The sequence below is a fragment of the Pteronotus mesoamericanus genome, unplaced genomic scaffold (genome assembly GCF_021234165.1).
Source record: "Pteronotus mesoamericanus isolate MK-2021 breed Mesoamerican mustached bat unplaced genomic scaffold, CSHL_Meso_final contig_601, whole genome shotgun sequence".
Taxonomy (NCBI): domain Eukaryota; kingdom Metazoa; phylum Chordata; class Mammalia; order Chiroptera; family Mormoopidae; genus Pteronotus; species Pteronotus mesoamericanus.
In genome coordinates this window covers 848,615-875,099 of record NW_026555215.1, presented here as the reverse complement: position 1 = coordinate 875,099, position 26,485 = coordinate 848,615, and the positions used below count along the sequence as shown (strand labels likewise).

Genomic DNA, 26,485 nt, shown 5'->3' with positions numbered 1-26,485 from the left:
CTAGTAATCTATGGGGTTGCGGGGCTCTGTGTCTTTGTTTTCCTTCCTGGAATACTGCCTGACAGCCACAGCAGCACACCAGTGCTGTGTCCTTGCCTAGATCTCCGATCTCAGCTACAGCTCATGCTGCTCACTCCTGCAGTAATCTCTGTGTTCCCCCTGGCTGAAGGGAGTGCCAGCCACAACTGGATTGCTCCCCTCTCCAAGCTGAGTCCCACAGTGAACTCCCAGCAACAGGTTGTGTCCATGGTCTGTCTTAGCCCTTCTTTCTATTCTCATCCCCTGTTTGTTCCCACTTGCCCACCTTTAGATGCTTCAGCATGTAGATCTCTCAAGTGTGCCTGTGCATTGATCAGGGAATCTTTGTTGAGTTACAGCTGTTCAAATTGTTGAAAATTCAAGGGGAAAGACCAAAGGGATCACTCACACCACCATTTATCTGATGTCACTCCTTACTTTTGATTTCATAAGTTATTCACTTCACAACTAAGTAGATTAGGTAAAATTTCTCATTTCCTTATATTAATATGGTTTTTCTCCACAATTTATATATATATATATATATATATATATATATATATATATATATATATATATATTCTTTCTTTTGCAGAAGGAGATTGGAAGGTTACTGTTGTCACTGGAGATCTTGAAAATGCAGGCACCTCAGCAACAGTATCCCTTTATGTCTATGGAGAAGCAAGATGTTCAGGTCCAATTATTTTAGGTTCTGGGAAACACCAGCTGTTTAACCCCAACAGTGCAGATATATTCAAGGTAAAGTTGATATACTAAAACCTTTTTGCTAAGATATCTTATGATATACATTACCTAAAATGAAGTATTTTTCTGTTTGTTTTGCACTTGCATTACAATATCTTGATAAACATAAAACTGATTTATCCTAAGGGAGTTGGGAAACAAGAATAATAACAGAAATAGAAGTTTTTAATTCTTCTCCATTTTCATTTGCCTAAAGACAACAAAGTGTATGAACATTAAAATATCTAAAAATTAGTGTGGAAAATTTACTTCTAATCCACTATCAGGTCAAATATTTCCATTTTTGACTCTATTTTTTTGTCCTTATTCATGTCCCTGGAGTATGATGCTATGATGAAAGGTGGTGAGACTCGTGGTTAAGACATGGTCTGAGGAGTCAGGTGGTCAAGATTTGAGTGCTGACTTTAGCACTTACTAGCTTGGTGACTTTGACAATTACTTAATTGCTATAAGCCTCGATAATCCTTACCTCAGAGGGTTATCATGATGATTAATGAACTAATCCATATAAAGTATTTAGTGCAGTGCTTGAAATGCTCAATGGTTTCCTATAGATATCATAGTACATAAGTACTTTTGTAGTTTCTTATTTACAAAAACAGCTACCTAGTCTTCCTAATTATACATTTTATTAATTATTGTATATATGAAATTTACCATTTCATTTGCTATAAGTAAACATTTAAAAGGCTTCTAGTGTCTTACTATTATAAACATTCCTATAATGAACATACTCTTGACCTTAGTTTCTTTTTGTTCTAACCAAAACTATCTTATTTCCTTATAACAAATTCTGAAAAATGAGATTACTTTTTATCCATTCAGCCAAAGTCCTTTTTAAAAGTCTCTAATTTATAGCACACTACCTGGCGGAACATAGTAAACAATTGGTAAATTTTAATTGTTATTAAATCATTAATACACACCCCAAATCATGATATCTATTTCTGTCATACATAGTGTTTAATTGTTTAACATCTCTTTTTAAAAAAATCCTCAGCCAAAGATATGTTTACTGATTTTAGAGAAAAGGAGAAAGGGAGAGAGAGAGAAACATTGATATGAGAGAGAGTCATTGATCAGTTGCCTGCTGCATGTGCCCTGACCAAGGATCAAACCTGCAACCTAGGTTTGTGCCCTTACAGGGAATCAAACCCACAGCCTTTTGGTGCATGGAATGATGCTTCAACCAACTGAACCGCCTGGCCAAGAGAGTGTTTAATATTTGTAAATTAAAATTTCTCAATACCTTTTTGCAAGTCACAGTATGTGACTGTGGATCGGTGGAGGTTATCTATACATATTACATTTTAATTTTAAAATATTTATTAAAATATAATTGACATACCATAACATTCATCCATTAAAATATAATTAGTAGTGTTTAGTATATTTAGAGTTGTACAACATCACCACACTCTGATTTTAGAAATTTTTATAGTTTTTTAAAATTCATTTTTAATTGTATTTTTTCATTTACCATTTAGTTCCCTTATACTCCCCTCCCCACCCCACAATTACCACAATGTTGACCATAATTATCCCAGAAGAATGCCCATAAGCATTAGCAGTAAATTTTCAATCCTCTATTCTCCAACTTTAGAAAATCAGGAATCTCCTTTCTCGCTATATAGATTTGCCTGTTCTTAATAGTATAAATGGAATCATACAACCTGGCGACTCTTGTGTATGGCTCTTTTCCCTTCTACTTAGGATAATATTTTAAGGTTAATCTATTTTGTAGCATGTATAAGTATTTCATTATTTATAGCTAAATAATTAGCCATTGTACAGTTATATCAGATTGTATTTATCTAGTGGTCAGTTAATAGACATTTGGATTGTTTCTACTTTTCAGCTATGAGTATGATTATTATGAATAATGCTGCCATGAACATCCATATACAAGTTTTTGTGTAGATTTATATGTATATTATCATTTCTCTTGGGTAGATACCTAGAAATAGAATTACTGCATCACTTGTTGACTCTATGTTTAACATTTTGAGAAATTATCAACTGTTTTCTATGGTACCTGAACCATTTTTACATTCTCACCAGTAATATATGAGGGTTCCTATTTCTCTATGTTTCATAGAAATTTATTATTTTCTGTCTTTTGATTCTAGCCATCCTAGTAATGGGTATGAAGTAATGTCTCATTGTGATTTGATATTCATTTCCTTAATGACTATTTATGTTGAGCATTTCTTCATGTGCTAGTTGGGTATTTGTATATTTTCATTGGAAAAATGTTCATTCAAATCCTTTGTTCATTTTAATTGGATTATTTAATCTTTTCACTAATGAGTTTGAGTTTTTAAATATATTTTAGATATGAATCTCTTATTACACATATGACATAAATGTTTTCTCCCATTTTGTGTTGTTTTTTAATTTTCATTTTAAATTATATTTTATTGATTATGCTATTACAGTTGTTCCAATTTTTCCCCCTTTGCTCCTTCCACCCAGAATCCCCCCTCCCTCAAGCAATGCCCATACCTTTGTTCACATCCATGAGCCATGTACAAAAATTCTTTGGCTTTTCCCTTTCCTAAACTGTACTTCATATCCACATGACTATTCTGTTATGATGAATTTGTGCTTCTAATTCCTTCACCTTTTTACCCATTCTCCCAAACACCCTTCCCATGTGGCTGCCATCAAGTCATTCTTTTTGTATTAATGATTCTGTTTCTGTTCAGCTTGTTTGCTTAGTTTGTTTTTTAGATTCAATTTTTGATAGAACATATTTATTGCAACTTTATTTGTTCACAGTTTTTATTTTATTTTTCTTAAATAACTTCCTTTTACATTTCATATAATAGTGGTTTGGTGATGATGAACTCCTTTAGCTTTTTCTTGTTTGGGAAGCATTTTATCTGTCCTATAATTCTAAATGAGAGCTATGCTGGACACAGTAATCTCACTCGTAGGTCCTTGCTTTTCATCACTCTGAATATTCCATGCAAGTCCCTTCTAACCTGCAGAGTATTTTTTGAGAAATTCAGCTGAAACCTTACAAGAACTCCCTTGCAGATAACTAACTGCATTTTTCTTGTTGCTTTTAAGATTCTGTCTTTACCTTTAACCTTTATCATTTTAATTATGATCTGACTTGATGCAGTCCTCTTTGTGTCTGTCTTATTTGTGAGTCTGTATTTCCTGAACTTGTATGTCTATTTCCTTTACCAATTATGGAAGTATATTTTTCTTTAATTTTATTTTAATATATTTTCTAAAATACATTTGTCTCTGCCTCTCCGCCACCACTTTCCCTTGCCCCTTCCCTCCTACTCTCCCTCAGCTCTTCCCCTTTGGTTTTGTCCATGAGTCCTTGCTGTATGTTCCTTGACTTTCCCCTTCCTTTCCTTTTCCCCGCCCACCCTCCCTCCTTCCCTCTTGTCTCTGTTGATTTCTTTTCCTTTCAGTGTTGCTGGTCTTATTTTCCTTGCATCTTTGTATTGTTGGTTAGGTTCCGCTTATAGGTGAGATCATATGGTATTTGTCTTTCGCCCCCTGGCTTATTTTGCTAAGCATAATGTTCTCCAGTTCAATCCATGCTGTCGCGAAGTGTAGTAGTTCTTTTTTTCTTTCTGCTGTGAAGTATTCCATTGTGTATATGTACCATTACTTTTTGATCTAGTCATCTACTGATGGGCATTTAGGTAGCTTCCAACACTTGGCTACTGTAAATTGTGCTGCTATGAACATTGGGGTACATAGGTTCTTTTGTATTGGCGTTTTGGTGTTCTTAGGGTATAGACACAGCAGGAGAATCACTGGATCAAAAGACAGTTCCATTTTCACCTTTTGAGGAAATTCCACACTGCTTTCCACTGTGGCTGCACCAGTCTGCATTCCCACCAACAGTGGTCTAGGGTTCCCTTTTCTCCACAGCCTTGCCAGCACCTGTTGTTTGTTGATCTGTTGATGATGGCCATTCTGACTGGTGTGAGGTGGTACCTCATGGTGGTTTTGATCTGCATTTCTCTGATGGTTAGTGATGCTGAGCATTCTTTCAAATGTCTCTGGGCCCTCTGTATCTCCTCCTTGGAAAAGCGTCTTCCCAGATCCATTGCCCATTTTTTGATTGGATCATTTGTCTTCTTGGAGTGGAGTTGAGTGAGTTCTTTATATATCTTGGAGATTAAACCTCTATCTGATGTATCATTAGGGAATATATTTTCCCATAGGGTTGGCTCCCTTTTCATTTTGCTGATGTTTTCTTTTGCTGTGCAGAAACTTATTATTTGAATGGGGTCCCACTTGTTTATTCTTTCCTTTATGTCCCTTGCTTTAGGAGACATATCAGTGAAAAAATTGCAGCGTGGGATATCTGAGAGTTTCCTGCCAAAGTTCTCCTCTAGTACTTTGATGGTGTTGCGACTTACATTTAAGTCTTTTATCCATCTTGAGTTTATTGTTGTGTATTGTGTCAGCTGATGATCCAATTTCAATTTTTTGCATGTAGCTGTCCAGCTCTCCCAACACCATTTGTTGAAGAGGCTATTATTGCTCCATTTTATGCTTCTGCCCCCTTTGTCAAATATTAGGTGCCCATAGAGAACTGGGCTTATTTCTGGGCTTTCTATTCTGTTCCACTGGTCTATGGGTCTGTTCTTGTGCCAGTACCAGATTGTTTTGAGTATAGTGAATTTGTAGTAGAGTTTGATGTCCGGTATTGTGATCCCTCCTACTTTGTTTTTCTTTCTCAAAATTGCTGAGGCTGTTCGGGGTCATTTATGATTCCATATAAGTTTTTGAAATGTCTGTTCTATTTCTGTGAAATATGTCATTGGTATCTTAATAGGGATTGCGTTGAATCTACAAATTGCTTTGGGTAGTATGGACATTTTGATGATATTAATTCTTCCAATCCATGAGCACGGTATATGCTTCCATTTATTTGTGTCTTCCTTAATTTCTTTCATCAATGTTGTATAGTTTTCTGCGTACACGTCTTTTGTCCCTTTGCTTAAATTTATGCCTAGGTACATTATTTTTCTTCTTGCTATATCAAATGGTATTTTTTTCTGATTTCTTCTTCTTCTATTGCATTGCTGGTGTACAAAAATGCCTTTGATTTCTGAATGTTGACTTTGTATCCTGCTGTTTTGCCAAATTCACTTATTAGGTTGAGGAGTTTTTTGGTAGAGTCTACAGGGTTTCTATGTACACTATCATGTCATCTGCAAACAATGATAGCTTTACTTCCTCCTTTCCTATTTGGATGCCTTTTATCTCTTTCTCTTGTCTGACTGTTGTGGCTAGAACTTCCAATACGAAGTTGGAAAGAAGCGGTGAGAGCGGACATCCTTGTCGTCTTCCTGATCTTAGTGGGAAAACTTTCAGTTTTTGCCCGTTGAGTATCATATTGGCTGTAGGTTTTTCATGTATGGCCTTTATTACATTGAGGAATGCCCCATTTATTCCCATTTTGGTGAGTGTTTTGATCATAAATGGGTACTGTACCTTATCGAATGCTTTTTCTGCATCTATTGAGATGATTATGTGGTTTTTGTCTTTTCTTTTATTTATGTGATGTAACATGTTTACTGATATGTGTATATTGAACCAACCCTGCATGCCTGGGATGAATCCCACTTGATTGTGGTGGATAATCGTTTTAACGTATTACTGGATGCGGTTTACCAATATTTTGTTGAGGATTTTAGCGTCTATGTTCATCAGCGAAATTGGCCTGTAGTTTTCTTTCTTTGTAGGGTCTTTATCTGGTTTTGGGATTAGGGTGATGCTGGCCTCATAGAAGGAGTCTGGGAGTCTTCCCTCCCCTTGGATTTTTTGGAATAGTCTGAGAAGGACAGGGGTTAGCTCTTCCTTAAATGTTTTGTAAAATTCTCCTGTTAAACCGTCCGGCCCTGGGCTTTTGTGTGACGGGAGTTTCTTGGTTACTGCTTCAATTTCCCCAGCTGTTATCAGTCTGTTCAAGCTTTCTGTTTCTTCCTCCTTCAGTGTTGGAAGGTTATACGTTTCTAAAAATTTGTCCATTTCATCAAGATTTTCAAATTTCTTGGCATGTAATTGTTCATAGTAGTTTCTGACGATCCTTTGTATTTCTGTGGTATCAGTTATTATTTCTCCTCTTTCATTTCTGATATTATTAATTCGGATCCTCTCCCTTTTTTTCTTGATGAGTCTGCTTAAAGGTTTGTCCACTTTATGAATCCTTTCAAAGAACCAGCTTCTGGATTGGTTGATCCTCTGAATTGTTCTTTTTGTCTCTATGTCATTCAGTTCTGCTCTAATCTTGACTATTTCCTTCCTTCTACTTGCTCTGGGATTTATTTGTTGTTGTTTCTCCACTTCTTGAAGTTGTAGTGTTAGGTCTTTCATTTGAAATGTTTCTATCTTTTTTAGGTAAGCCTGTATTGCTATGAACTTCTCTCTCAGGACTGCCTTTGCTGTGTCTCATAGGTTTTGGACTGTTGTCTGTTCATTTTCGTTTGTTTCCAGAAATTTTTTGATTTCTTCTCTTACCTCATTATTGACCCATTCATTGTTTAATAGTCTACTGTTCAGTCTCCATGAGTTTGCAAGTTTTCGAAGTTTCTCTTTGAGATTGATTTCCAGTTTCAAGCCCTTGTGGTTGAAAAAGTTTGGTATGATTTCAATTTTCCTGAATTTGCGGCGGTTTGCTTTGTGTCCTATCATGTGGTCTATCTTTGAAAAACTGATATGAGCATTTGAAAAGAATGTGTATTTTTTTCTTTGGGATGTAAGGTTCTATATATGTCAGTTAAGTCTATTTGATTCAGTGTGTCATTCAGCGCCACGAATGTTTATTAATATTTTGTTGGGAAGATCTGTCCATTTTTGACAGTGGGGTGTTAAAATCCCCTACTATCCGTGTGTTGCTGTCTATATCTTTTTTGAAGTCATCCAACAATTTCCTTATAAACTTTAGGGCTCCTATATTGGTTGCATATAAGTTTACAATGTTGATGTGTTCTTGATAGATTCTTCCTTTAAGTATGATAAAGTGCCCCTCTGGGTCTCTCTTTATGGCCTTTGTTTTGAAATCTACTTTGTCTGATACAAGTATGGCAACCCGGCCTTTTTCACATGCCCATTTGCTTGGAATATTTTTTTCTATCCCTTTACTTTCAATCTGTGTATGTCTCTTGCTCTGAGGTGGGTCTCTTGTAGACAGCATATGTGTGGGTCATTTTTTCTTATCTATTCAGCTACCCTGGGTCTTTTGATTTGGGCATTTAGTCCATTCTCGTTGAGAGATATTACTGATAGAAACTTACTCATCTTTTCTTTTTGTACCTGTGTTCGTCTGTCTCTCATTCTTTTCCTTCATTTGCTTAAACCAGTCCCCTTAGCATATCTTGGAGTGCTGGGTTGGTAGAGATGTATTCTTTTAGTCTTCTCTTGTCTGGGAAATATTTCCCCTTCTATTTTAATGGAGAGCCTAGCTGGGTAGAGCGGCCTTGACTGTAGGCCCTTGCTTTTCATGGCTTGGAATATTTGTTGCCATTCCCTTCTGGCTTGTAGTGTTTCTGTTGAGAAGTCAGCTCCTAGGCGTATCGGGGCCCCCTTGTATTTTACTTTCTCCTTCTCCCTTGCTGCCTTGAGGATTCTCTCTTTGTATTTAATAGTTGCCATTTTAATGATGATGTGTCTTGGAGTGGACCTCTTTGAGTCCCTCTTGAGTGGGGTCCTCTGTGCCTCCTGGATCCAGGAGAGCCTTTCTCTCCTCCAATTAGGGAAATTTTCCATCATTGCTTTTTCGAGGAGGTTTTCTATCCCTTGCTCCTCTTCTTCTCCTTTTGGTATCTCTATTATACAGATATTATTGCATTTCAGGTTGTCCTGCATTTCCCTAAGTGTCTCTTCATTCTTTTTGAGTCTTTTTTCCATTTCTTGTTCTTTCTGGGAGCTTCTTTCTACCTTATCCTCCATCTCACTGATTCGATCCTCGGCTTCATCCAGCCTGCTTTGGATTCCTTCTACTGTGTTCTTCAATTCAGAAATGGTCTTCTTCATATCCTCTTGTGTCTTCTTGATAGTTTCTATGTTCTTTTCCAGGCTGATATAGTTTGCTGTAAGATCCTGATAGTGTCTCTGCAGTTTCTCATAGTTCTCTTTGAGCTGACTGAGCTCATTGAGCTTCCTTAGAACCATTGTTTTGAATTCAATGTCTGATAGTTCCCTTGCCTCTATTTCATTTAGCTCTCTCTGTGGGGAGTCCCCTTTTCCACTCATTTGGAGGGAACTTCTTTTTCTTCCCATTTTTGTGAGAGTCTGTTAAGTATTTTTGTCCTGTACTTTTTTCTGGGCCTGCCTCTGATGATGTCAGTTGTTGACCCTATAGGACCTTGGGTTGTTTGAGCCTTCCAGGAGTCAATTTTCTGTGTCTGACTCCTGCTTGGAGCAGCTCTGTGACCCCTTCAGTCAGGGCTGGGCTATTTTTTGGGATCTCTCTGAACTCTCACGCGGGCTCCTTGAGCGCTCTCCCAGCGTGGCAGGATCCCCAGCCGGCCTGGGCTCACCTGTGCTTGCCGAGACCAGGGGGCTTATTCGCGACCTCGTGTACTCATCTGGCCCCCCTGGCCAGCGAGCTCCACAGCACTGGTCAATTTAGGGTCTTCTATTGTGTATTTTCCCTGCTTTTGGCTCTTTGGGTGCATTGCTTGCCCTCGCCACATGGGGACTACGGAAATGGGAGGAATCAGCTCCAGGACTCTCTGGTTAATCCTGTCTCTGGTCTCTCCTCCAGGGACTCTGGGCAGCTCTACTAATTTTGTGGGTCCCTCCGCAATCCCGGGTGGGCGGGTCAATTTACGCCTGCCCTTGTCGCTCTGTGCACTCCCTCGCAGGCCTTATGGGTTCCCGTCTGTGGGGGGCCTTGCCGGCTGGTGCAAGCGTTCGCCACCCCGCTCGGGTCACACACAGGGTTGTCAACCCTCACCGGTCACTTGGCGCAAGTGTGCGTGACTGCACTGGATGTTTTTGGGGTGTCTATTGTGCTTTTCGGCTTTTGGCTCTTTGTGGGTGTGGCCTCTTCCCCCGCAATGGAGACTAGGGCAAGGAGAAGGAGTTGGGACTCCCCGGTTCCTCCTCCCATTCTTTCCCCAATGCCTCCGTTTCTAGTCTCTCCTCAGCGGTCTCTGGGCAGTTCTGTGACCCCTTCGGCCAAGGATCCACCACCTGTGCAGCCTGCGTTTCAATCGCAGGTAGTCTTGTTCCTGCGGGCCCCTCTTCTGCCTCTTTGGGGTCACGCCTTTCCAGCTCACAATGGAGACCACAGAACAGGGAGGGAGTTGGGACTCCCCGGTTCCTCCTCCTGTTCTTTCCCCAACACCTCCGTCTCCAGTCTCTCCTCAAGGCTCTACCAGCCAGTCTGCACTCATTCCCCCAGCTCACCTGCACAAGCTGTGTGCGGAGCGCACAAAAGGCAGGTTAATTGATTTCCTTATGCCTGAACGAGATGGTAGCTGCAGAGTGGGATGCGCGCCATCACCAGGGCTCCACAGGCCGCCGTGTCAGTTCTCTTCACAAAGTTTTCCTCACCAGTCTTTTCCCAGGCACCAGCCCACCCTGCTGCCACCTCTACCCAGAGATCTAGGAGGGTGGCTGCCACTGCAATTTTTGCGTTTGCCCCTTAAATGTCTCTTTGCATCCCCAGCCACCTGTCTCTGGCAGAGAGCGCCCCTAAGCTTTTCGGGGTTGCCTTTTGTCTGTATTTTCTTGGTTTTAGCTGCTGCAGTTTAGGCGTCCCTGTTTTTGATTCGGACCCCGTTCTTTTCAGCGGAAGCTAATTGTCCGTTTCAATGTCCCTCTGGTGCCAGTGCCCGTGGGCACCCAGCTCACCCTCTCAAGCCTCCATCGCACTTCTCACCCGTTGGGATGTGTGAGAGTCGAATCCACTGTCCACGGCACCAAGGTTCCTCTCCCATCTGGGAAGTTTTCTTTCATTATTTTTTCAAATAGATTTCCATTTTCTTATTCTTTGTCTTCTCCTTTGGCACCCTTATGATGTGAATGTTGGAATGTTTGAAGTTGTCCCAGAAGCTCCTTGGTTTTTTTTGTTTGTTTGTTTTTATTCTTTTTTCTTTTTGTTGTTCTGATCAGTGGTTTTTTACTTCCTTATATTCCAAATATTTTATTTGATTCTTGGCTTCATCCACTCTACTACGGATTTCTTGTAAATTATTTTTTATTTTAATTTGTGAATCCTTCATTTCTGATTGGACTTTTTTGTGCCGTTGATGTACTCAGTAATTTCCTTGAGTATCCTTATAAGCAGTGTTTTGAACTCTGCATCTGAAAGATCACTTATCTTTACTTTGTTTAGTTCTTTTTCTGGAGTTTTGTTATGTTCTTTCATTTGGGCCATGCTTTGTCTCCTTGTTGGCAGCCTCTCTGTCCTTTACTTTTCTTTCTGGGCCTGTGTATTCTGTGTCTGTGTATTAGGTAGGCCTGCTATGACTCTCTGTCTTGGTAACATGGCCTAATGCAGTAGTTGTCTTGTGGGGTCCAGTGGCACAGCCTTTCCTATCGTCCACGCTGGGTACTTGAGGTGCACCCTCTGTGTGTGGTGAGTACTCTCTCCTCTTGTTTTGGGCCTTGATTTCTGTCGGCAGGTCAATGGGAGGAATTTACTTAGGCCGGTCAGCTCCAAGGACTGCTATAACCATTGACCACCAAACTTCACCCTCCATGGTGGATTGGCTATGCAGAGGCCAACTTCAAGGAGCAAGGCTTACTTCTCCAGGGCTCTGGTGCCCCCTTATATGGGGCTACTTGACATAAGGTATAAAGCAATCAGCACCTGGCTGTTGCTTTTGCTGGCCTTAGATGTGCCCTATTGAAGCCAGGCTGTGAACCAAGGCCAGCTGCTGTTAGTGCCAAGACTGGGGCCTCTTAGCATGGTATGGAGGCTCACTGAGGCCAGCTGCTGCTTGTTTGAGATGATTTAGGAAGATCAGAAGCATATACTAAGACATTTGTATTGAGAAACCACTATTAAATTCTTGGATGGGCCCATAAATTGAGTGGGGCAGAATCTCAGGGAATCACTGGGGAAGGGCAAACAGTGTGAGCCAGATTGATGGAGTCTCAGATATGGTACCAGTTGTACTCTGTAACTTTGTTGGGGTAGGGCTCAGAAGAGAAACAATGACCTCTGTCAGCATTTTTGTCTGGAGAAAGCTGTCCTCCAGCCCTGATTCCAGATACCTCATTTCTTTCTAGTATGCCACTGGTGGCATTCAAGCTGTTGCCCCAGTGCTAGAGGTCAATGTGAGTAAGTCTGAGTAATGTGCAGACCCTTTAAGAGGAACTGCCTGGGAATCCAGCCATTTCTTCCAATGACTCAATCTCCACTGGTTTTTACAATCAGAAGGTACAGGAACTTATCTTCCTGGCACTTGGACCCTGAGCTGGAAAGACTAGTGTGGGGCTGGGACCCCTTGCTCCTGCAATATTCCTCCTCATTTTTATCTGCCAAACATTGGTGTGGGACCAGCCTGTTCTGCATCTTCACATCTCTGCACCTCCTACCAGGCTGGATAATTGTGGTTTCTTCTTTAATTACATGGCTGCAGAACCTTCATTCAACTGGATTTCTGCTGGTTCTGAGTGATGATTGTTGTAAAGTTTAGTTGTAATTTTGATGTGGTTGAGTGAGGTTGCAAGCCATGTTTACCTAGGCTGCCATCTTGGAGATCTAGCTCTTATATCATTCTTTTGTTAATTTCAGTTTGGAGAAATTTCACACTATGACAGTAGCATCCAAGTTCCCATAGCTAGTAGATTGTGGAGCTATGATTCAAACCTCTGTTTGCAGTCTGCTTCCAGAGTCCAGGCAGTTAGAAATGAGCAGAGCAAGGACAATGGGCCAGGAACAGAAGATCACCAGGGCAGAAAGCCCCAGGTGCCTTGCAGTGGACAAAACTGGGGAAACAAGGACCTTGCCCCCAGGGTAACCTTTCCTCTCCTTGCAAATCCACTCTTTATTTTCTTGATGATGTGGATTTTAATTACCTCTGGTGTCATTTTAATTCAACCTGAAGGATTCCCTTTAGTATTTGTTATATTGAATTTCTGCCAGTGATGAATTCTCTGTTATTTTCTTTGTATGGGACTGTCTTTAATTTGGATATAAAATTCTTGATTGGTAGTTTTTTCTTCCAGCTCTTTGAAGATGTCATCCTACTGCCTTCTGGCTTTCATGATATCTGATGAGAAGTCAGCTGTTAATTTTATTGAAAATCCCTTGTATATGATGATTTTTTTTCTTTTGCTGCTTTTAGGATGCTCTCCTTGCTTTTGTCTTTCAATAGTTAGATTATGTTGTGTATGTATGTAAACTGTCTTCCTGCTATTATATTTTTGGTGTTGCTCTTTTTAAGGATATTGTGGAGCTGGGTAGGGAGAAATAGAAGTAGATCAAATTACAATACACAGACCCTTCTATTCTTACCAAGCTTCATAGTTTTTTTAGAATAGATGTGCCTTGGATTGTTGGAAGCCTTTGATTAATTTCCCCAAATTTGACAATTTTATTTCAATAATTTTGCCATTATTCTATGGAGGATATGTTTATGGAAGACCTCAATATGGCATTCTAGAAATCTTTTTCTACCTATTTTTATCTTTATTATATTTTATTCTATATTATTGAAATTTCTATTTCTCTATAAAAATTGCCTATTTATGGCTGTGATTTCTATAATCTCCTGAAGATATAAAATGTCCCAAAGCAAATGTGACTTTGAGACTAACATATGTCATGTGACCAAATCTCATGGAAATTAAGAGCCACCAGCTAAGTGGAGTTGAAATATTGACTATCTCATTACTGTAAAAATAGTGAAAAATTTCCTTTTGTATAACTGGTTCATGTTATATGTGGCAATGGAGGGAAACGTCTAGTGATCCCCAGACCCAATCACAGGTCTTGAAGGGGTACTGAGTATAGGATGGTATAGAACATAGAGGAGGATTCTGGTTTCAGAAAAGGGGTTGCAAAATGATGAAAGACCCTAGAGTAATTTTGGTAACTACCCTCCATATACTATAGAGTCAGCCATATAAGAGGACCTGAAATTTCACTGATAACTAGGCTGAAAGAAATAAAGCATCCTCAGAAAAATAACCAAAACAAAAATCAGAACAAATAGCTCATTGTAGCACAAAGTTTTAAGAGAGTAGTCAGAGGGGATTTCCTAGACTGCAGGGGTTAGGGCTCATTCATTTGCTAAATCTTGAATCTTGTCCATTGACTAGCATACACTAGACACTCATGAATATCTATTGAAGGCATGAAAGTTTAATGGGAATGACTTTGCTAGAATTTGTTTAATATTTGTTGCTTTCACCTGAGGCATTCATTGTTGAATTATTCTTATGATCATTCTTACCTAAAGGGCATAATAATGGCATCCCATGTATCTTGTATGGTTATTATTTACTTAAACACTTTCCCAGAGATCTAGCTGAGCTTTTTATTACATTTTTGTAATAACTGAATAGTGTCCTCTGTTGCTTGGGAAAAGTTAGTGGTCAGTTATTCACTCTTAGAAAGTAGTTTTCTGTTTCTGGTTTACTGTTGTATGAAGTCAATTAATTTTGCAGATAAATAAGTTTAATATTTATTATGAACTCATAGGGCACTTCCACAATTATTTGAATATCCCTATGATCCTAGAATAAAATTAAAAATACATAATACATTTTTTGGCTTTTTAAGTGTAATTTATATTAGCAGGAATTAGAAGACATATGTTTGAGTTTTAACTCTCACCCTTTACTAGCTAAGGAAATATAAGCAAACGACTTTGCATTTCTAAGCTTTAATTTCCTTTGTAAAACCAGTACAAAATACATTAAATGTTATTTTACATATTGAGTTACAAATTAAAATACTTTATATAAAATATAAAATATTCTTGTCTTTTTGAGGCTCTTATAATCTTGCCATAAAAGTGGTAGACTTCTTGATGGGGTGCAATTTAATATAATTTTTCAGATGAATGAACACAGGAAGGCAGCTTGACAGATGATTGGGAGGTAGCTATTGCTGGCATGGGGGTTTTATGTAGAAATCTGTCTGGGGGCTGGAGTAGGAGACAGAAACAGAGAGAACCAACACTGGGTTGACTGGGCTAGAGTAAAAGAGTGAATACAAAAGAAAGAACATTTATGTTGGGCCTTTTCAGTGTTTAAATGTTAGATGTCCATATAGATCTACAAATTATTAGCCATTAGTTAAATTGATACCAGCATGTCATTTTGATTTTAGCATAATTCTGTATGACTTTTTTCTTCATGTTTTTTTCTTTTCTTTTTCCTCTGCCTCCTTCTCTCCATCCTCTTTCTTTGTCTCTCTTTTTTCTCCTCCCTTGTACCTTCCTTTTCTTTCCCTTCCTTTTCTTTTATTTTTTTGGTGGACTTAAAATTTGGAGTTTGGTAATGTTTCACATTGACTCCATTTAGCAGCTCTTAAGCAGTGTCCTGCTGACACAGTTCACTTTCCTGTGTATGGCAGATCCCAGGGACAATTTAAGTTAACCTTTTATTCAGTCACCAAAGTTGGATTATTTTCTAATAACATTCATGTTTGAACCATAAAATTTTCATGTATGAATTCTTATCAAGAAAAGCCAGTAAAATTTCCCTGCTTAAATATAAAATACACTACCAAAACCAATACCACAATACAGAATAAATTACAGTGAGCAGATAACTGTTTTCCAGAACTAAATTTTCTCAGAATGGCTAAATTTTAAAACAAAATGACATTGGTCTTAGATAGCAATGATTTTTTTTATTTATTGGAGGATTACCAAAAGTGTTTGGTATACCCACTCATTAAGAAGCCAAGACTTTTGAGGAGATCCAAGATGCAGTGGAGTAGGTGGAAGCTACCCTCACTTCCTCCCTGAACTACATTGGAATTACAACTAAATTATAGAGTAATTATCCTGAATAACCATCTGAAGAGAAGTCTTAGAACCAAGGATTTACAGAGGAAGCAACATCAAGACTGACAGGAAGTGAGAGAACACACAAAAAAACTGGCTCCATTCCTATGGGCAGTGGCTGAGGTTCCAGAGAGATGTCTCAGTTGTGGGAGATACCCACTTAGAAGCATAAGGTCTAAACCCCAAGCTATGCTCCCCAGCCAAGGCATTAGAGCTGGAAGAGATACTCACATATATCTGTCTGTGAAAAGAAGAAGGGTTTCTGTCCACCAGGAAGAGGCAGGAATCAGCTAGAGATACTGGCATCCTCTTAAAATTTTGTTCATACACAAAATTTTGTTCATAGCCACTCACCCTGGGCTCCTGGGCAGGAAGGGCAGATCAGGGTCACATGACTTTGGGGTTTATGGTTCTGGGGAAGGAGCTCAAGGGACAAGCTCCAGCGCCCTTGTGCTTAGTCATTCTCCCCCACTGCAGACACCATTTTCCTTGGGTGGGGCACTACCTTTGTGGTATCAGCCTGGGGGGAAGCGATAGCCCCACCCTCTGAACTCCTTACTTCACCATGTGTAGCTTAAACCTTGCTGAGGGGTACTGCCAGAGGTTCTTTAAGTTACTGAAACTTATCAGGTGGCCAGATGGTTGAGGCAGGTAGGGGAAGATCTTGTTGCAGTACTTTGGGACATTTGCTGACCTACCCCAGGCCTTGTGCTGGCCAAAGAGAGCCTTGGTGCACAGTTTTATTCTTTCTGCACACACTGAAGCCCAACAGAGGCATCTACAAACTGTTGATCACTTGTAGCTCCAAACAAGTTGCCCAGGCCAACCACAGGCAGCATCTGACATTAGACTGAACTAGGGTCCCTCCCAAGAAACACAGAACATCGCCCAGTGTCCAGCCTCAGACAACATCAGAGCAGCATCCAACAAACTTCACAAGCAGCATATACAAGGAATATCTTGACAGTCACCACTCCCTTCTGAAGCAAATTCTGCTTTGTGTGGTCAGCACTGGCATAACAGCTAACAAACTGTGGTTAGAGTTGAGCCTCACAGACAGCCAGCCTGAGGTTCAACCACACTTTTGAATAGGCTAATAGCAATCAGGACTTAATTATAACAGGAGGGCCCACATAACCCACAAAAGGGATATTCTTGGAGTACCCAGCCCATGATCAAGGAGACTGCACCAGTGGACCCCACAAGACACTTACTATCTAAGACCATCCCACAAAGATTGGGAGTCATAGTAGATCTACTAATACATAGAAATGAACATAAAAAGGCAGTCAAAATGGAGAGGCAAAGAAACAGGTCCCAAATGAAGGAATAAAAAATATATCTAGGAAAAGACCTAAGTGAAATGGAGGCAAGAAATTTATTAGCTATAGAATTCAAAGTAATGGTTATAAGGATGCTCAACAGCGTGGAAAAGGACATAGAAACCATAAAAAAGGACCAATCAGAAATGAAGAATACAATATCTGAAATGAAGAATACATTGTAAAAAATGAATCGTAGGTTGGGTGAAGCAGAGGATCAAATCAGCAATTTGGAAGACAAGGTAGAAAAAACACCCAATCAGAGTAGCAAAAAGAAAATAGAATTTAAAAAATGAGGATATTGTAAGGAACCTTTGGGACCACATGATTGCAACAACAACTGCATCCCAGGGGGTACCAGAAGGAGAAGAGAGAGAGAGAGCAATGGATCAAGAACCTATTTGAAGAAATAATGACTGAAAACTTCCCTAACCTGGTGAAGGAAATCCTATCATCTCTCTATCTATCTATCTATCTATCATCTCTCTCTATCTATCATCTATCTATCTCTCTATCTATCAATCTATCTAATCTCAGAGTGAGTATGGCCTTGCCACCACCTTGATTTCAGATGTTTAGCCTCCACAATGCTGACAGAATTCATTTTCCTTGTGTTAAGCTACCCAGTTTTGGTACTTTGCTAAGACATCCCTAGGGAAATAAAAGTGATCAATAGTCAGATCCTTTACTGACATAGAATAAAAATGGAAAAAAGATGGATGGGATTTGCCAAGAAGGAGAATGTTATTGCGTTTCAAGAGAACTCTTTTACTGATCTTACTGAGAGAGATTGTGTTACATGTCATTGAGTTGGCTTGGATGCCTGGGGATCATATGATGAGTGATGCTCACAATGCCCTGTCCTCAACAGCCCTGGTCACCTCCTGTAGACTCATGTCTATGGCTTGTTTTGTGGAGTCAATCCATCTCACATTTGCTCTTTTTCTTTTCCTGATGCATTCTATTTTTTTCCAACACTATTGTCTTTTACAAAAAACCCTGCTTTCTCATGATGTCCTGCTTAAAGTAGGTCAAGTTCAGTGTTGTCATTTTTTCCTCCAGCAATGTTTCAGGACTCACCGTCTTTCTGGCAATGCAGGATATCCATATAACTACTCCTCAAACACCATTTTTCAAATGAATTTTTTTTTCCTTATCAGCCTTCTTTACTGCCCAACTTTTACATCCACACTTAGTAACTGGGAATATGAGGGTGTAGGTGATATTAGCCTTGGTCACTGATAATGTATCTTTGCTTTTAATGTTCTTTCCTTATTTTTTCATTGCTGCCCTTCCAAGTCTTAGCCTTCTCTTGACTGATTTTTTTCTTTGGCTGATGTTTCCACCAACTTCAGTTGATGACTGAACCAAGATAAACAAAATTTTTACATAATTTCAGTGTCTTCATTGCCTTTGTTAAAATTGTATGTTTTTTTTTGTAGTAATAACTTTTGTTTTCTTGATGTTTAAATGCAGTCCTTTTTTGGCACTTCTTTTTTCACTTTCATCAGAAGTCATTTTAAATCAATGCTACTTTCTCCCAATAAGATGGTGTCATCTACATATTTTAAATTACTGATATTTCTTCCACTAATTTCTACTCTTCCATCCTTTGAATTTAGCTCAGTTTTGTTTTTTTTTTTTTTTTTTTTTTTTTGTATATGTTCTGTGTAGAGCTCAAACACGTAGGGAGATAAAATATATACTTTCACCTGAAGGAAACCATTCTGTCTGCCCATATTCTGTTACATAACTATTACATATTCTATTATATAACGATTACAATTGTCAGTGTAAGGAGATAAAAGAGAACAACAAAAAGAAAAATTAGGAGGTCTCTACCACAAAGTTCAATAAATAAAAGGGAAATATAAACCTAAATTAGATAATGCTAAAGGACCAGCAAGGAAGCTCATTATCTGAGATTATAGAGAATTAAAGAGCCTACCATGGTGTGCAGGTAAGCAGTGGCTTTACATATGGAGCCACTTTCCACTTGAGTTCATTAGTTGAATAAGCCAAGAGAAACAAGTGGTTAGATAGCAGACACAATATGATAAGAGTAGGAGTCTTCAGGAACAGAAAAAATGCCCATTTTGAATGGAGAAAAGAAGATAGCATGAAGAAACATTGTATATAAGATTGTTATAAAGTCAGATCATTATAAGACAAAGAGATCCATTGATTTAATTACTACCAAGAATCCAATGGATAAAATAGTTTTGTTTTTTTTTTTTTTTAGAAAAGGGCACTTCTTCATGTCTTTGAGCCAAGAAATTAGAATTACAAGTAGATTAAGAACAAATATTAAGATATAAATAAAGTATAATCAGCCCTGACTGGTGTGGCTTAATGGATTGAGTGCTGGCCTGCAAACCAAAGGGTCACTGGTTAATTCTCTGTCAAGGTACATGCCTGGGTTGCAAGCCAGGTCCCCAGTTGGGAGTGCGTGACAGGAAACCACCCACTGATGTTTCTCTCCCTCTCTTTCTCTCTCCCTTCCCCTCTCTCAATAATAAATAAATAAAATCTAAAAAAAGAAAGAAAGAAAGAATAATCAGTTTGGGCTATAACATTTGTTTTAAAATGTGAATTTGTTCCTACATGATTGATATCTTAAGGGACAATTTGAGCGTTAACTGCAAGTTTTACATTTGCTCATTATGTATATTTTATACATGAGAGACTCTAGGTGAATGTATTTGGTTGGCCAGAAAGCCCCTTTAGATTTTTATTTTTCTGAAAAATAAGTGACACATTTTTCATTTTCACCAATAACTTTATTGATTTGTATATTTTGAGTATGTCAGCTATTTCCCTCTATTGGCTTCTAGTGGATAGAGGCCAGGGGTGCTGCTAAACATCTTCCAATGCATAAGGCAGCCCCACAGTAAAGAATTATTTGGCCAAAATGTCTATATTCCAAGAAACTTCGCAAACCACACTTGACACATTTGATCAGCCACAGCACCTTCTCCATACACTGCACAAATCTTTTTCTGCATTTCAATAGCCTGTCTTTTTAGTTTTCTTGAAATAATAAAGCATAATATGCTGAAAATGTTTATTTTATCATCAATATTAAAATGGCTACATAAAAATTCACCAATTTTGAAAACTTTAAAAAAAAATGCATGCTGATACGACATCTGTCACAATACAATCTAACAAAATTGTTTCAAATAAAGATAAAGACAACTAAACACTACTAGAGCCATTGTATGGAAAAAACGAAATGAACTTTTGGCCTCCTTAAATAGAAACCTCCACTTATCTGAATCAGGTTACATAAGACTGTAGAAACCATACTCACACACTTCAAACATCTACCAGCTCTCTCAGCTTATTGCATGTGTTATAAGTAACGCTCATCCATATATAGTGCTAAACTTTCCGCTTTTCAGCAACTCTTCTTCCACTTGACAATAACTCACAAGATGTAATTCTTTCCACAACCCTTCCACAAGTAAATGTCCTGTCTTTTCAAGTAAAATGTGACCTTCGTTGTAGTATTTCTTAACCATTAACATTTGTAGAACTTACTACCATTTTTATTAGGTTACATCTTTTCTTATTTTTAAATGTCACTGATGAAATTTTTAGTGTTGTTCTCCAACCTAATTTTTTTTCTGTAAACCTTGGGGTTTTTATTGTACAATTTTGTAGTATAGTAATTTTTTTTTCATTCTGGAATGTAAAACTCTTTCTAATTAAAGTAATAGTTGACATATAATGTTATATTATTAGTTTTAGGTGTGTAACATAGTAATTGACATTTAAATACCTTATGAAGAAATCACTACAGGAAGTGCATTATGCATCTGCCACCAAAGTTATTGTGATATTATTGACTACATTCCCTATACTGCACTTTACACCTCTGTGACATTTATTTTATAACTACATGTAAGTTTTTACCTCTTAATTCCCTTCACCTCCTTGTCCATTGCCCTAACACCCAAGACACTGTCAGCTATCAGTTTGTTCTCCACATGTATGAGTCTGTTATTATTTATTTATTCATTTATTTAGTTTTATAGATTCCACCTATAAGTTAAATGATATAATATTTGTTTTCCTCTAACTTATTTCACTTAGAAAAATACCCTCTTTCTTTCATAATTTATAAAAATTTCACTTGTAGCATCAGAAAAAAAAAAGAAAAATACCCTCAAGTTTCATTAATATTATTGCAAATGCCAAATTTTATTTTTAATCATTGAATCATATTTCATTATATATATTTCTTCTTTACTCATTCATTTATTGAGGAACACCTAGGTTGTTTCCATATCATGGTTATGGTTATTGTAAATAATGCTTCAATAAACATTAAGGTGCATATATCTTTTCAAATTAGTGTTTTTTTCCCTTTGGATAAGCTGTCAGACTGGAAATGCTGGGTCTTTTTTTTTTTTTTGTCTCCTGTTGAAGCCTTTGTTTTAAAGTCCATTTTGTCATGTGTAATTATTACTATCCCAGCTTTTTTTAGTTGTTCAATTTTCATGAAAATCTTTTTCAGTTCCTTTACTTTCAGTCTCTGTGTGTATTTTGATCTGAAGTGAGTCTCACATAGGCAACATATATAAGAATCTTGTTTTTTATCCACCCAATCACCCTATTTCTTTTGAATGGAGCACTTAGTCCATTTATATTTAACAAAGTGATTATTGATAGGTATTTACTGATTGCCATTCTAATTGTTTTCACACAAATTTTATAAGTGGTGGGTCTACTACCTTTACTTATGTTTACCTTTGCTAGTGAGATTTTTTTCTTTCATATATTCTCTTATTTTTAGTTTTGGCCTTTCCTTGTCCACTTAAAGAATTCCCTTTAACAATTCTTATAACTGGTTTAATAGTGATGAACTTTAGCTTTTGTTTATGTGTGAAACTCTTGATCTCTTCTTCAATTCTGAATGATAATCTTGCTTAGATAAGAGTATTCTTGGCTGTTTGTTTCTCTATTTCATCATGTGGAATATATTTTACTACTACCTTCCAGCCTGAAAAGTTTCTGTTAAAAAGTTAGATGATAGTGGACATTCCCTTGAATGGAACTAGTTATTGTTCTCTTGCTGCTTTTAGGATTATCTTTTTTTTTCTTTTTCTTTTTCTTTTTTTTTACTTTTAACATTTTAACTATGATGTGTCTTAGTGTGGTTCTTTTTGGTTAATTTTGTTTGGGACTCTGATTTCTGGACTTGGATATCTGTTTCCTTTACCAGGTTAGGAAAGTCTTTAGCCATTATTTCCTCAAATAGGTTTTATTTACCTTTTTTTCCCTCTCTCTTCTTCTTCTGGGATCCCTACTAAATGAATGTTAGTATGCTGGATGTTGTCCCAGAGATCTCTTATGTTATCCTCATTTTTTTAAATTTCTTTTTCTGTTTTATTTTTCAATTGGATAATTGTCAGTATCCTGTCTTCCTGATTGCTGATCTATTTTTCTGTGTCATATGATGTGCTGTTGATTCCCCCCAGTCTAACTTTCATTTCAGTTGTCATATTCTTCAGTTTTGATAGGTTATTTTTTATAATTCTTATCTCTTTGTTGAAGGTCTCACTGAGTTTATCCACTTCTCTGCAGAGTTTTATGAACATCTTTATGCCTACTGCTTTGAATTCTTTATCTAGTATCTTACCTCTATTTTGTTTAGTTTATTTCCTGGGGTTTTATCTTGTTCTTTTGTTTGTACATATTCTTTGGTTTCCTCATTTTGACTGTTTTTATGTATTAAGTAGATCAGCTATATCTCCTGGTCTTTAAAATGTGGCCTTATTTAGAAAGTGTTGTATGGAGCACGGCGGTAGAATCCCCCATTGTCACCAGAACCAAGTGCTCCAGAGATATCCGCTGGGTGGACTATAGTGGCCTCCTGTTGTGGTTGAGCCACAACTGAAAGGGACACACTGGCAGGCGAGCCTAGTCTCTGGCATGTCTGGCTGTGAGGCCTGGCTGCAACTGTTGCATGTGAGCTGGTGCACAGGACAGGCTTTTGGAGTGACTGGCTGTGAGGTCCAGCATTGACTGTTGCAGATGTATCTCTGTGTAATGATGTTGACTGAGGCTGCCAACTGGGTGTGGCTTATAGTAATATTATATTTCTTGTCTGATAGTTTTGATGTCCATGTCATATCTGAGTCTGGCATTGATTATTTCTCTGTCTTTTCAGATTTTTTTTGTCCTATTCCATGCTTCGTAATTTTTGTTGGAAGCTGCATATGTTGTATAAAAGAGTAGATATTGAGGTCAGTATTATTTATGCTTGAAAATAAGCATACCTTCTCCTGCTTAGTATTTAGTGAAGGAATTTGTACAAATGTAATCATTAGTTAGGCTGGGATTAATGCCTGTTGTTTCTGTGGTTATCCTTAATGTAGTATTCATATTGCTTTAATAGTGTTTGTGTTTAGGACACAGCCTAATTAGCTGGAGTTTTTCTCAACGTTTGCTTCCCAAATGACTTGAGTTTCCTTCTTTGGATTTGGCCTACCTGTCTGTCTGTTGCAGCTCTCCCAGCTGAATTCCACCATTAGCTCTACTGAACAGTTGTCAGTGTGACAATGAGAGGGTGAGGGCAGGGATGGTTCTCTGAGAAACTTGGCCACCACTGAGAACCTGGATCTGGGGGTCTGTGTCCTTTACAAGTGTTCCTGCTCCTCTCAAGATAGAGTAGACTTAGCACATACTTCTGCTTCTCTCTCAGGGTCAGAGTTTTTTTCCCTTGATGTTTCTCTGTCCCAGCCCTCAGGTGACTATTTTTGTTGCTTTTCTCACTGCAGATTAAATATTCTGTTTCAAAAGGTAGGTAGGGAAAATAGGTCTGGGCCAAGTTTTAGCAGCGACTGCTGTTTTTCCTCTCAGCTAACACCAGAAAGAAATATTTCTCAGTGCTCTTTCTAATCTACCCTGTAAATATGCCTGGTGGGGTTCCTGGATAAGAATTCTTCAAGAAGTTGCAAACTCTTATGATAGTTCACACTTAGACTTTAGAGTTTGTCAATTTCTAGATGAATTATTTTACTGATTTACATGAGATCTGTTAGCATCTGCCCCAGATAAGCAAATATTTGAGTCCTGTTGCTCCCTGCATAAACTTGGCTTTCTCTAGGTTTTGGGGGTTTTTGGGGGTTTTGTTTTGTTTTTTTTACCTTAGAACCTGGTTTTCAAGAAAAATCATGCATTTATAGCTTGTACTGTTTTGTTTTTGTGTTGTTGTAAAGGTGACAGTAACATTCTTTCCAACGCTATAATTCTAAGCTCACACATAACACGCATATTCACACACACAATGAAATACTCATAGTTTATGTATATAAACTATGTATAAACTATATATACACTATATATTTTATATATAATAATAAACTGTATATAGTTTATATATAACATATAACATATATATATGTAGGCAGATTTATTTATCTCCTTTTTGTTAATTGTTTAAGAACCATCATCACTAAAGAGCTAAAAATAATATATAAAGTTAAAAATATATAAAGAATCAGTAACCAGCTGTTCAAATAATATATTATTTATAAATATAAATCCACAATACTCCATTTTCTCTAAGAAGGGAATAAATGACCTAGATTGTAACAAAAAAATGAAAGTCATAATCAAGAAAGAACTTTAATAAAGGTTAACTAATCTTGGAATAATGTTTATGTTTTCTTCTCTGAAAATAATAAACAACAACTGGGGCATTTTTAGTATACCCTTATTTCAAAGAAAACAACCTATAAGTAAAAATATTTGCTTTTTAAGTTTAAAATAGACTCTTTAACTATTACCTTCAATATTATGCACTACACATTTAAGAATACAGGCTTTTTTAATAAGAAGTATCTTCAAATATCAAAATATCAACTTAGAGTACAGACACCAGAAAACACCTATCAAAGCTGTTAAGTAGAATAGGATAAAATCTAAACAAAATGTTTCATCCAGTTTGTCATAAAGAATTTTAGGAAGACCAAATTGTTTCTTCTTCCTAAAGACAGGGTGTCCAAAGGATGTTATTCATTTTAATGTAATTCAGCAAGTGTTTATAAAGAGCACACTATATTTTCAACACTATCTTAAGCTCCCTGATAGGTATAGAACTATAAAGTCTAAAACAATCATATTGAGGAAAAACGACATACACATGAAACAGGTAGGACTCTAGAAATTTTATGAGTTACTATCCATTTAGCAGCATAGGTAAAAAATGCTTTAAGGTACTCAGAGAAAGGATTTACAATTTTCTCTTGGGACTGGCTAAAGCAAAATCTTTATTGCTGAGCTGTTGACTAGTGGATCTTTCAACTGGGATCAAGGTGTATAGGAGATGTCATTCTGTGGAAGCAAGGTAGCTTACTAGGCTCAAGGGAGAAAAGAAGTTGGCCTCTCTTTGGATCCATAGCTCATTGTTTTCTCTGTTATTATTTGTGCTTCCTAAATATAAAATTATCAACCCCAAACCCAGCAGCATTTATCCTTTTGCTGTGTATTCACTATATCTTCTTAAACTTGCTAGGCAACCAAGACTACAAAATATTATTTTTAACAAATATTACTAAAAACTTTCTTTTATTTTTTAGTCATAGAACTCACCTAAGGTAACTAAGAGTCCAGAAAATGTGTGAAAAATAGTGGAAATACAAAATATCATTTCAAAATGCTATTCAGGAAAAAGTGCTGTTGAATAAGTTCATTAATATAATTACTGTGTAAAGGAGGAGGGTTTATTTTCATATACTATTATGACATCATTTCTAGGATGTATTGTATAGTAAAAAAGTAGTAAAAACATGTATGCTACCATTTATTTAAGAAAAAGGACATTATATAAATATATCCATATATGTATACACTTATATATTCTTAAATTAAAAAATAAACACTTGAAAGATACACTATTTGCTGATAAGTGATTACAGTTGTAGGAGAAGGGGCTAGGTCACAGGGGTCAGGAACAGAAACTAGGCTTCTTTGAACAAACTTAATTTTGCAGGTTTGAGTTGGAAACATAAATATTTAATGTATTTTTGAAGTAACCCCTGAAAGTGGAAGGAAAATGAAACAAATTAAGCTGTGTATCTAGATGATGTAATGACACAACAAAGAATTATTTCAAGTTACTTTAGAACCTAGTAATTTGGCTGTACAACTCTGGTAAGATATACAGCAATCATTTAGTGGGTGATATTTTTTGATACTAAATCTGATACTGTTATATGTCTAATGTGGGATGAAGCACATAAATGCTGGTATCATGGAGAACCACTTAAAACTCACTGGCTCAAAAATACTAACATAAAAGAATGTGGGAAAAGATTTACCAGGCAAAAGAGAATAGTAAGAAAACAAGGGCTGCAATACTGACAACTAAAAGCATTAAAGCCAAAATCATTGAACGTGATTAAA

At 37.4% G+C, this 26,485-nt stretch overlaps 1 protein-coding gene across 1 annotated transcript in view; it reads left to right on the top strand.

The window, feature by feature from the left end:
- The window catches only part of RP1 (RP1 axonemal microtubule associated), a 348,078-nt gene that overhangs the window by 248,427 nt on the left and 73,166 nt on the right, over window positions 1–26,485 (top strand). The window contains 1 exon segment of the mRNA XM_054580711.1: window positions 614–777. Within this exon segment, the coding sequence (XP_054436686.1) occupies window positions 614–777 (164 nt within the window).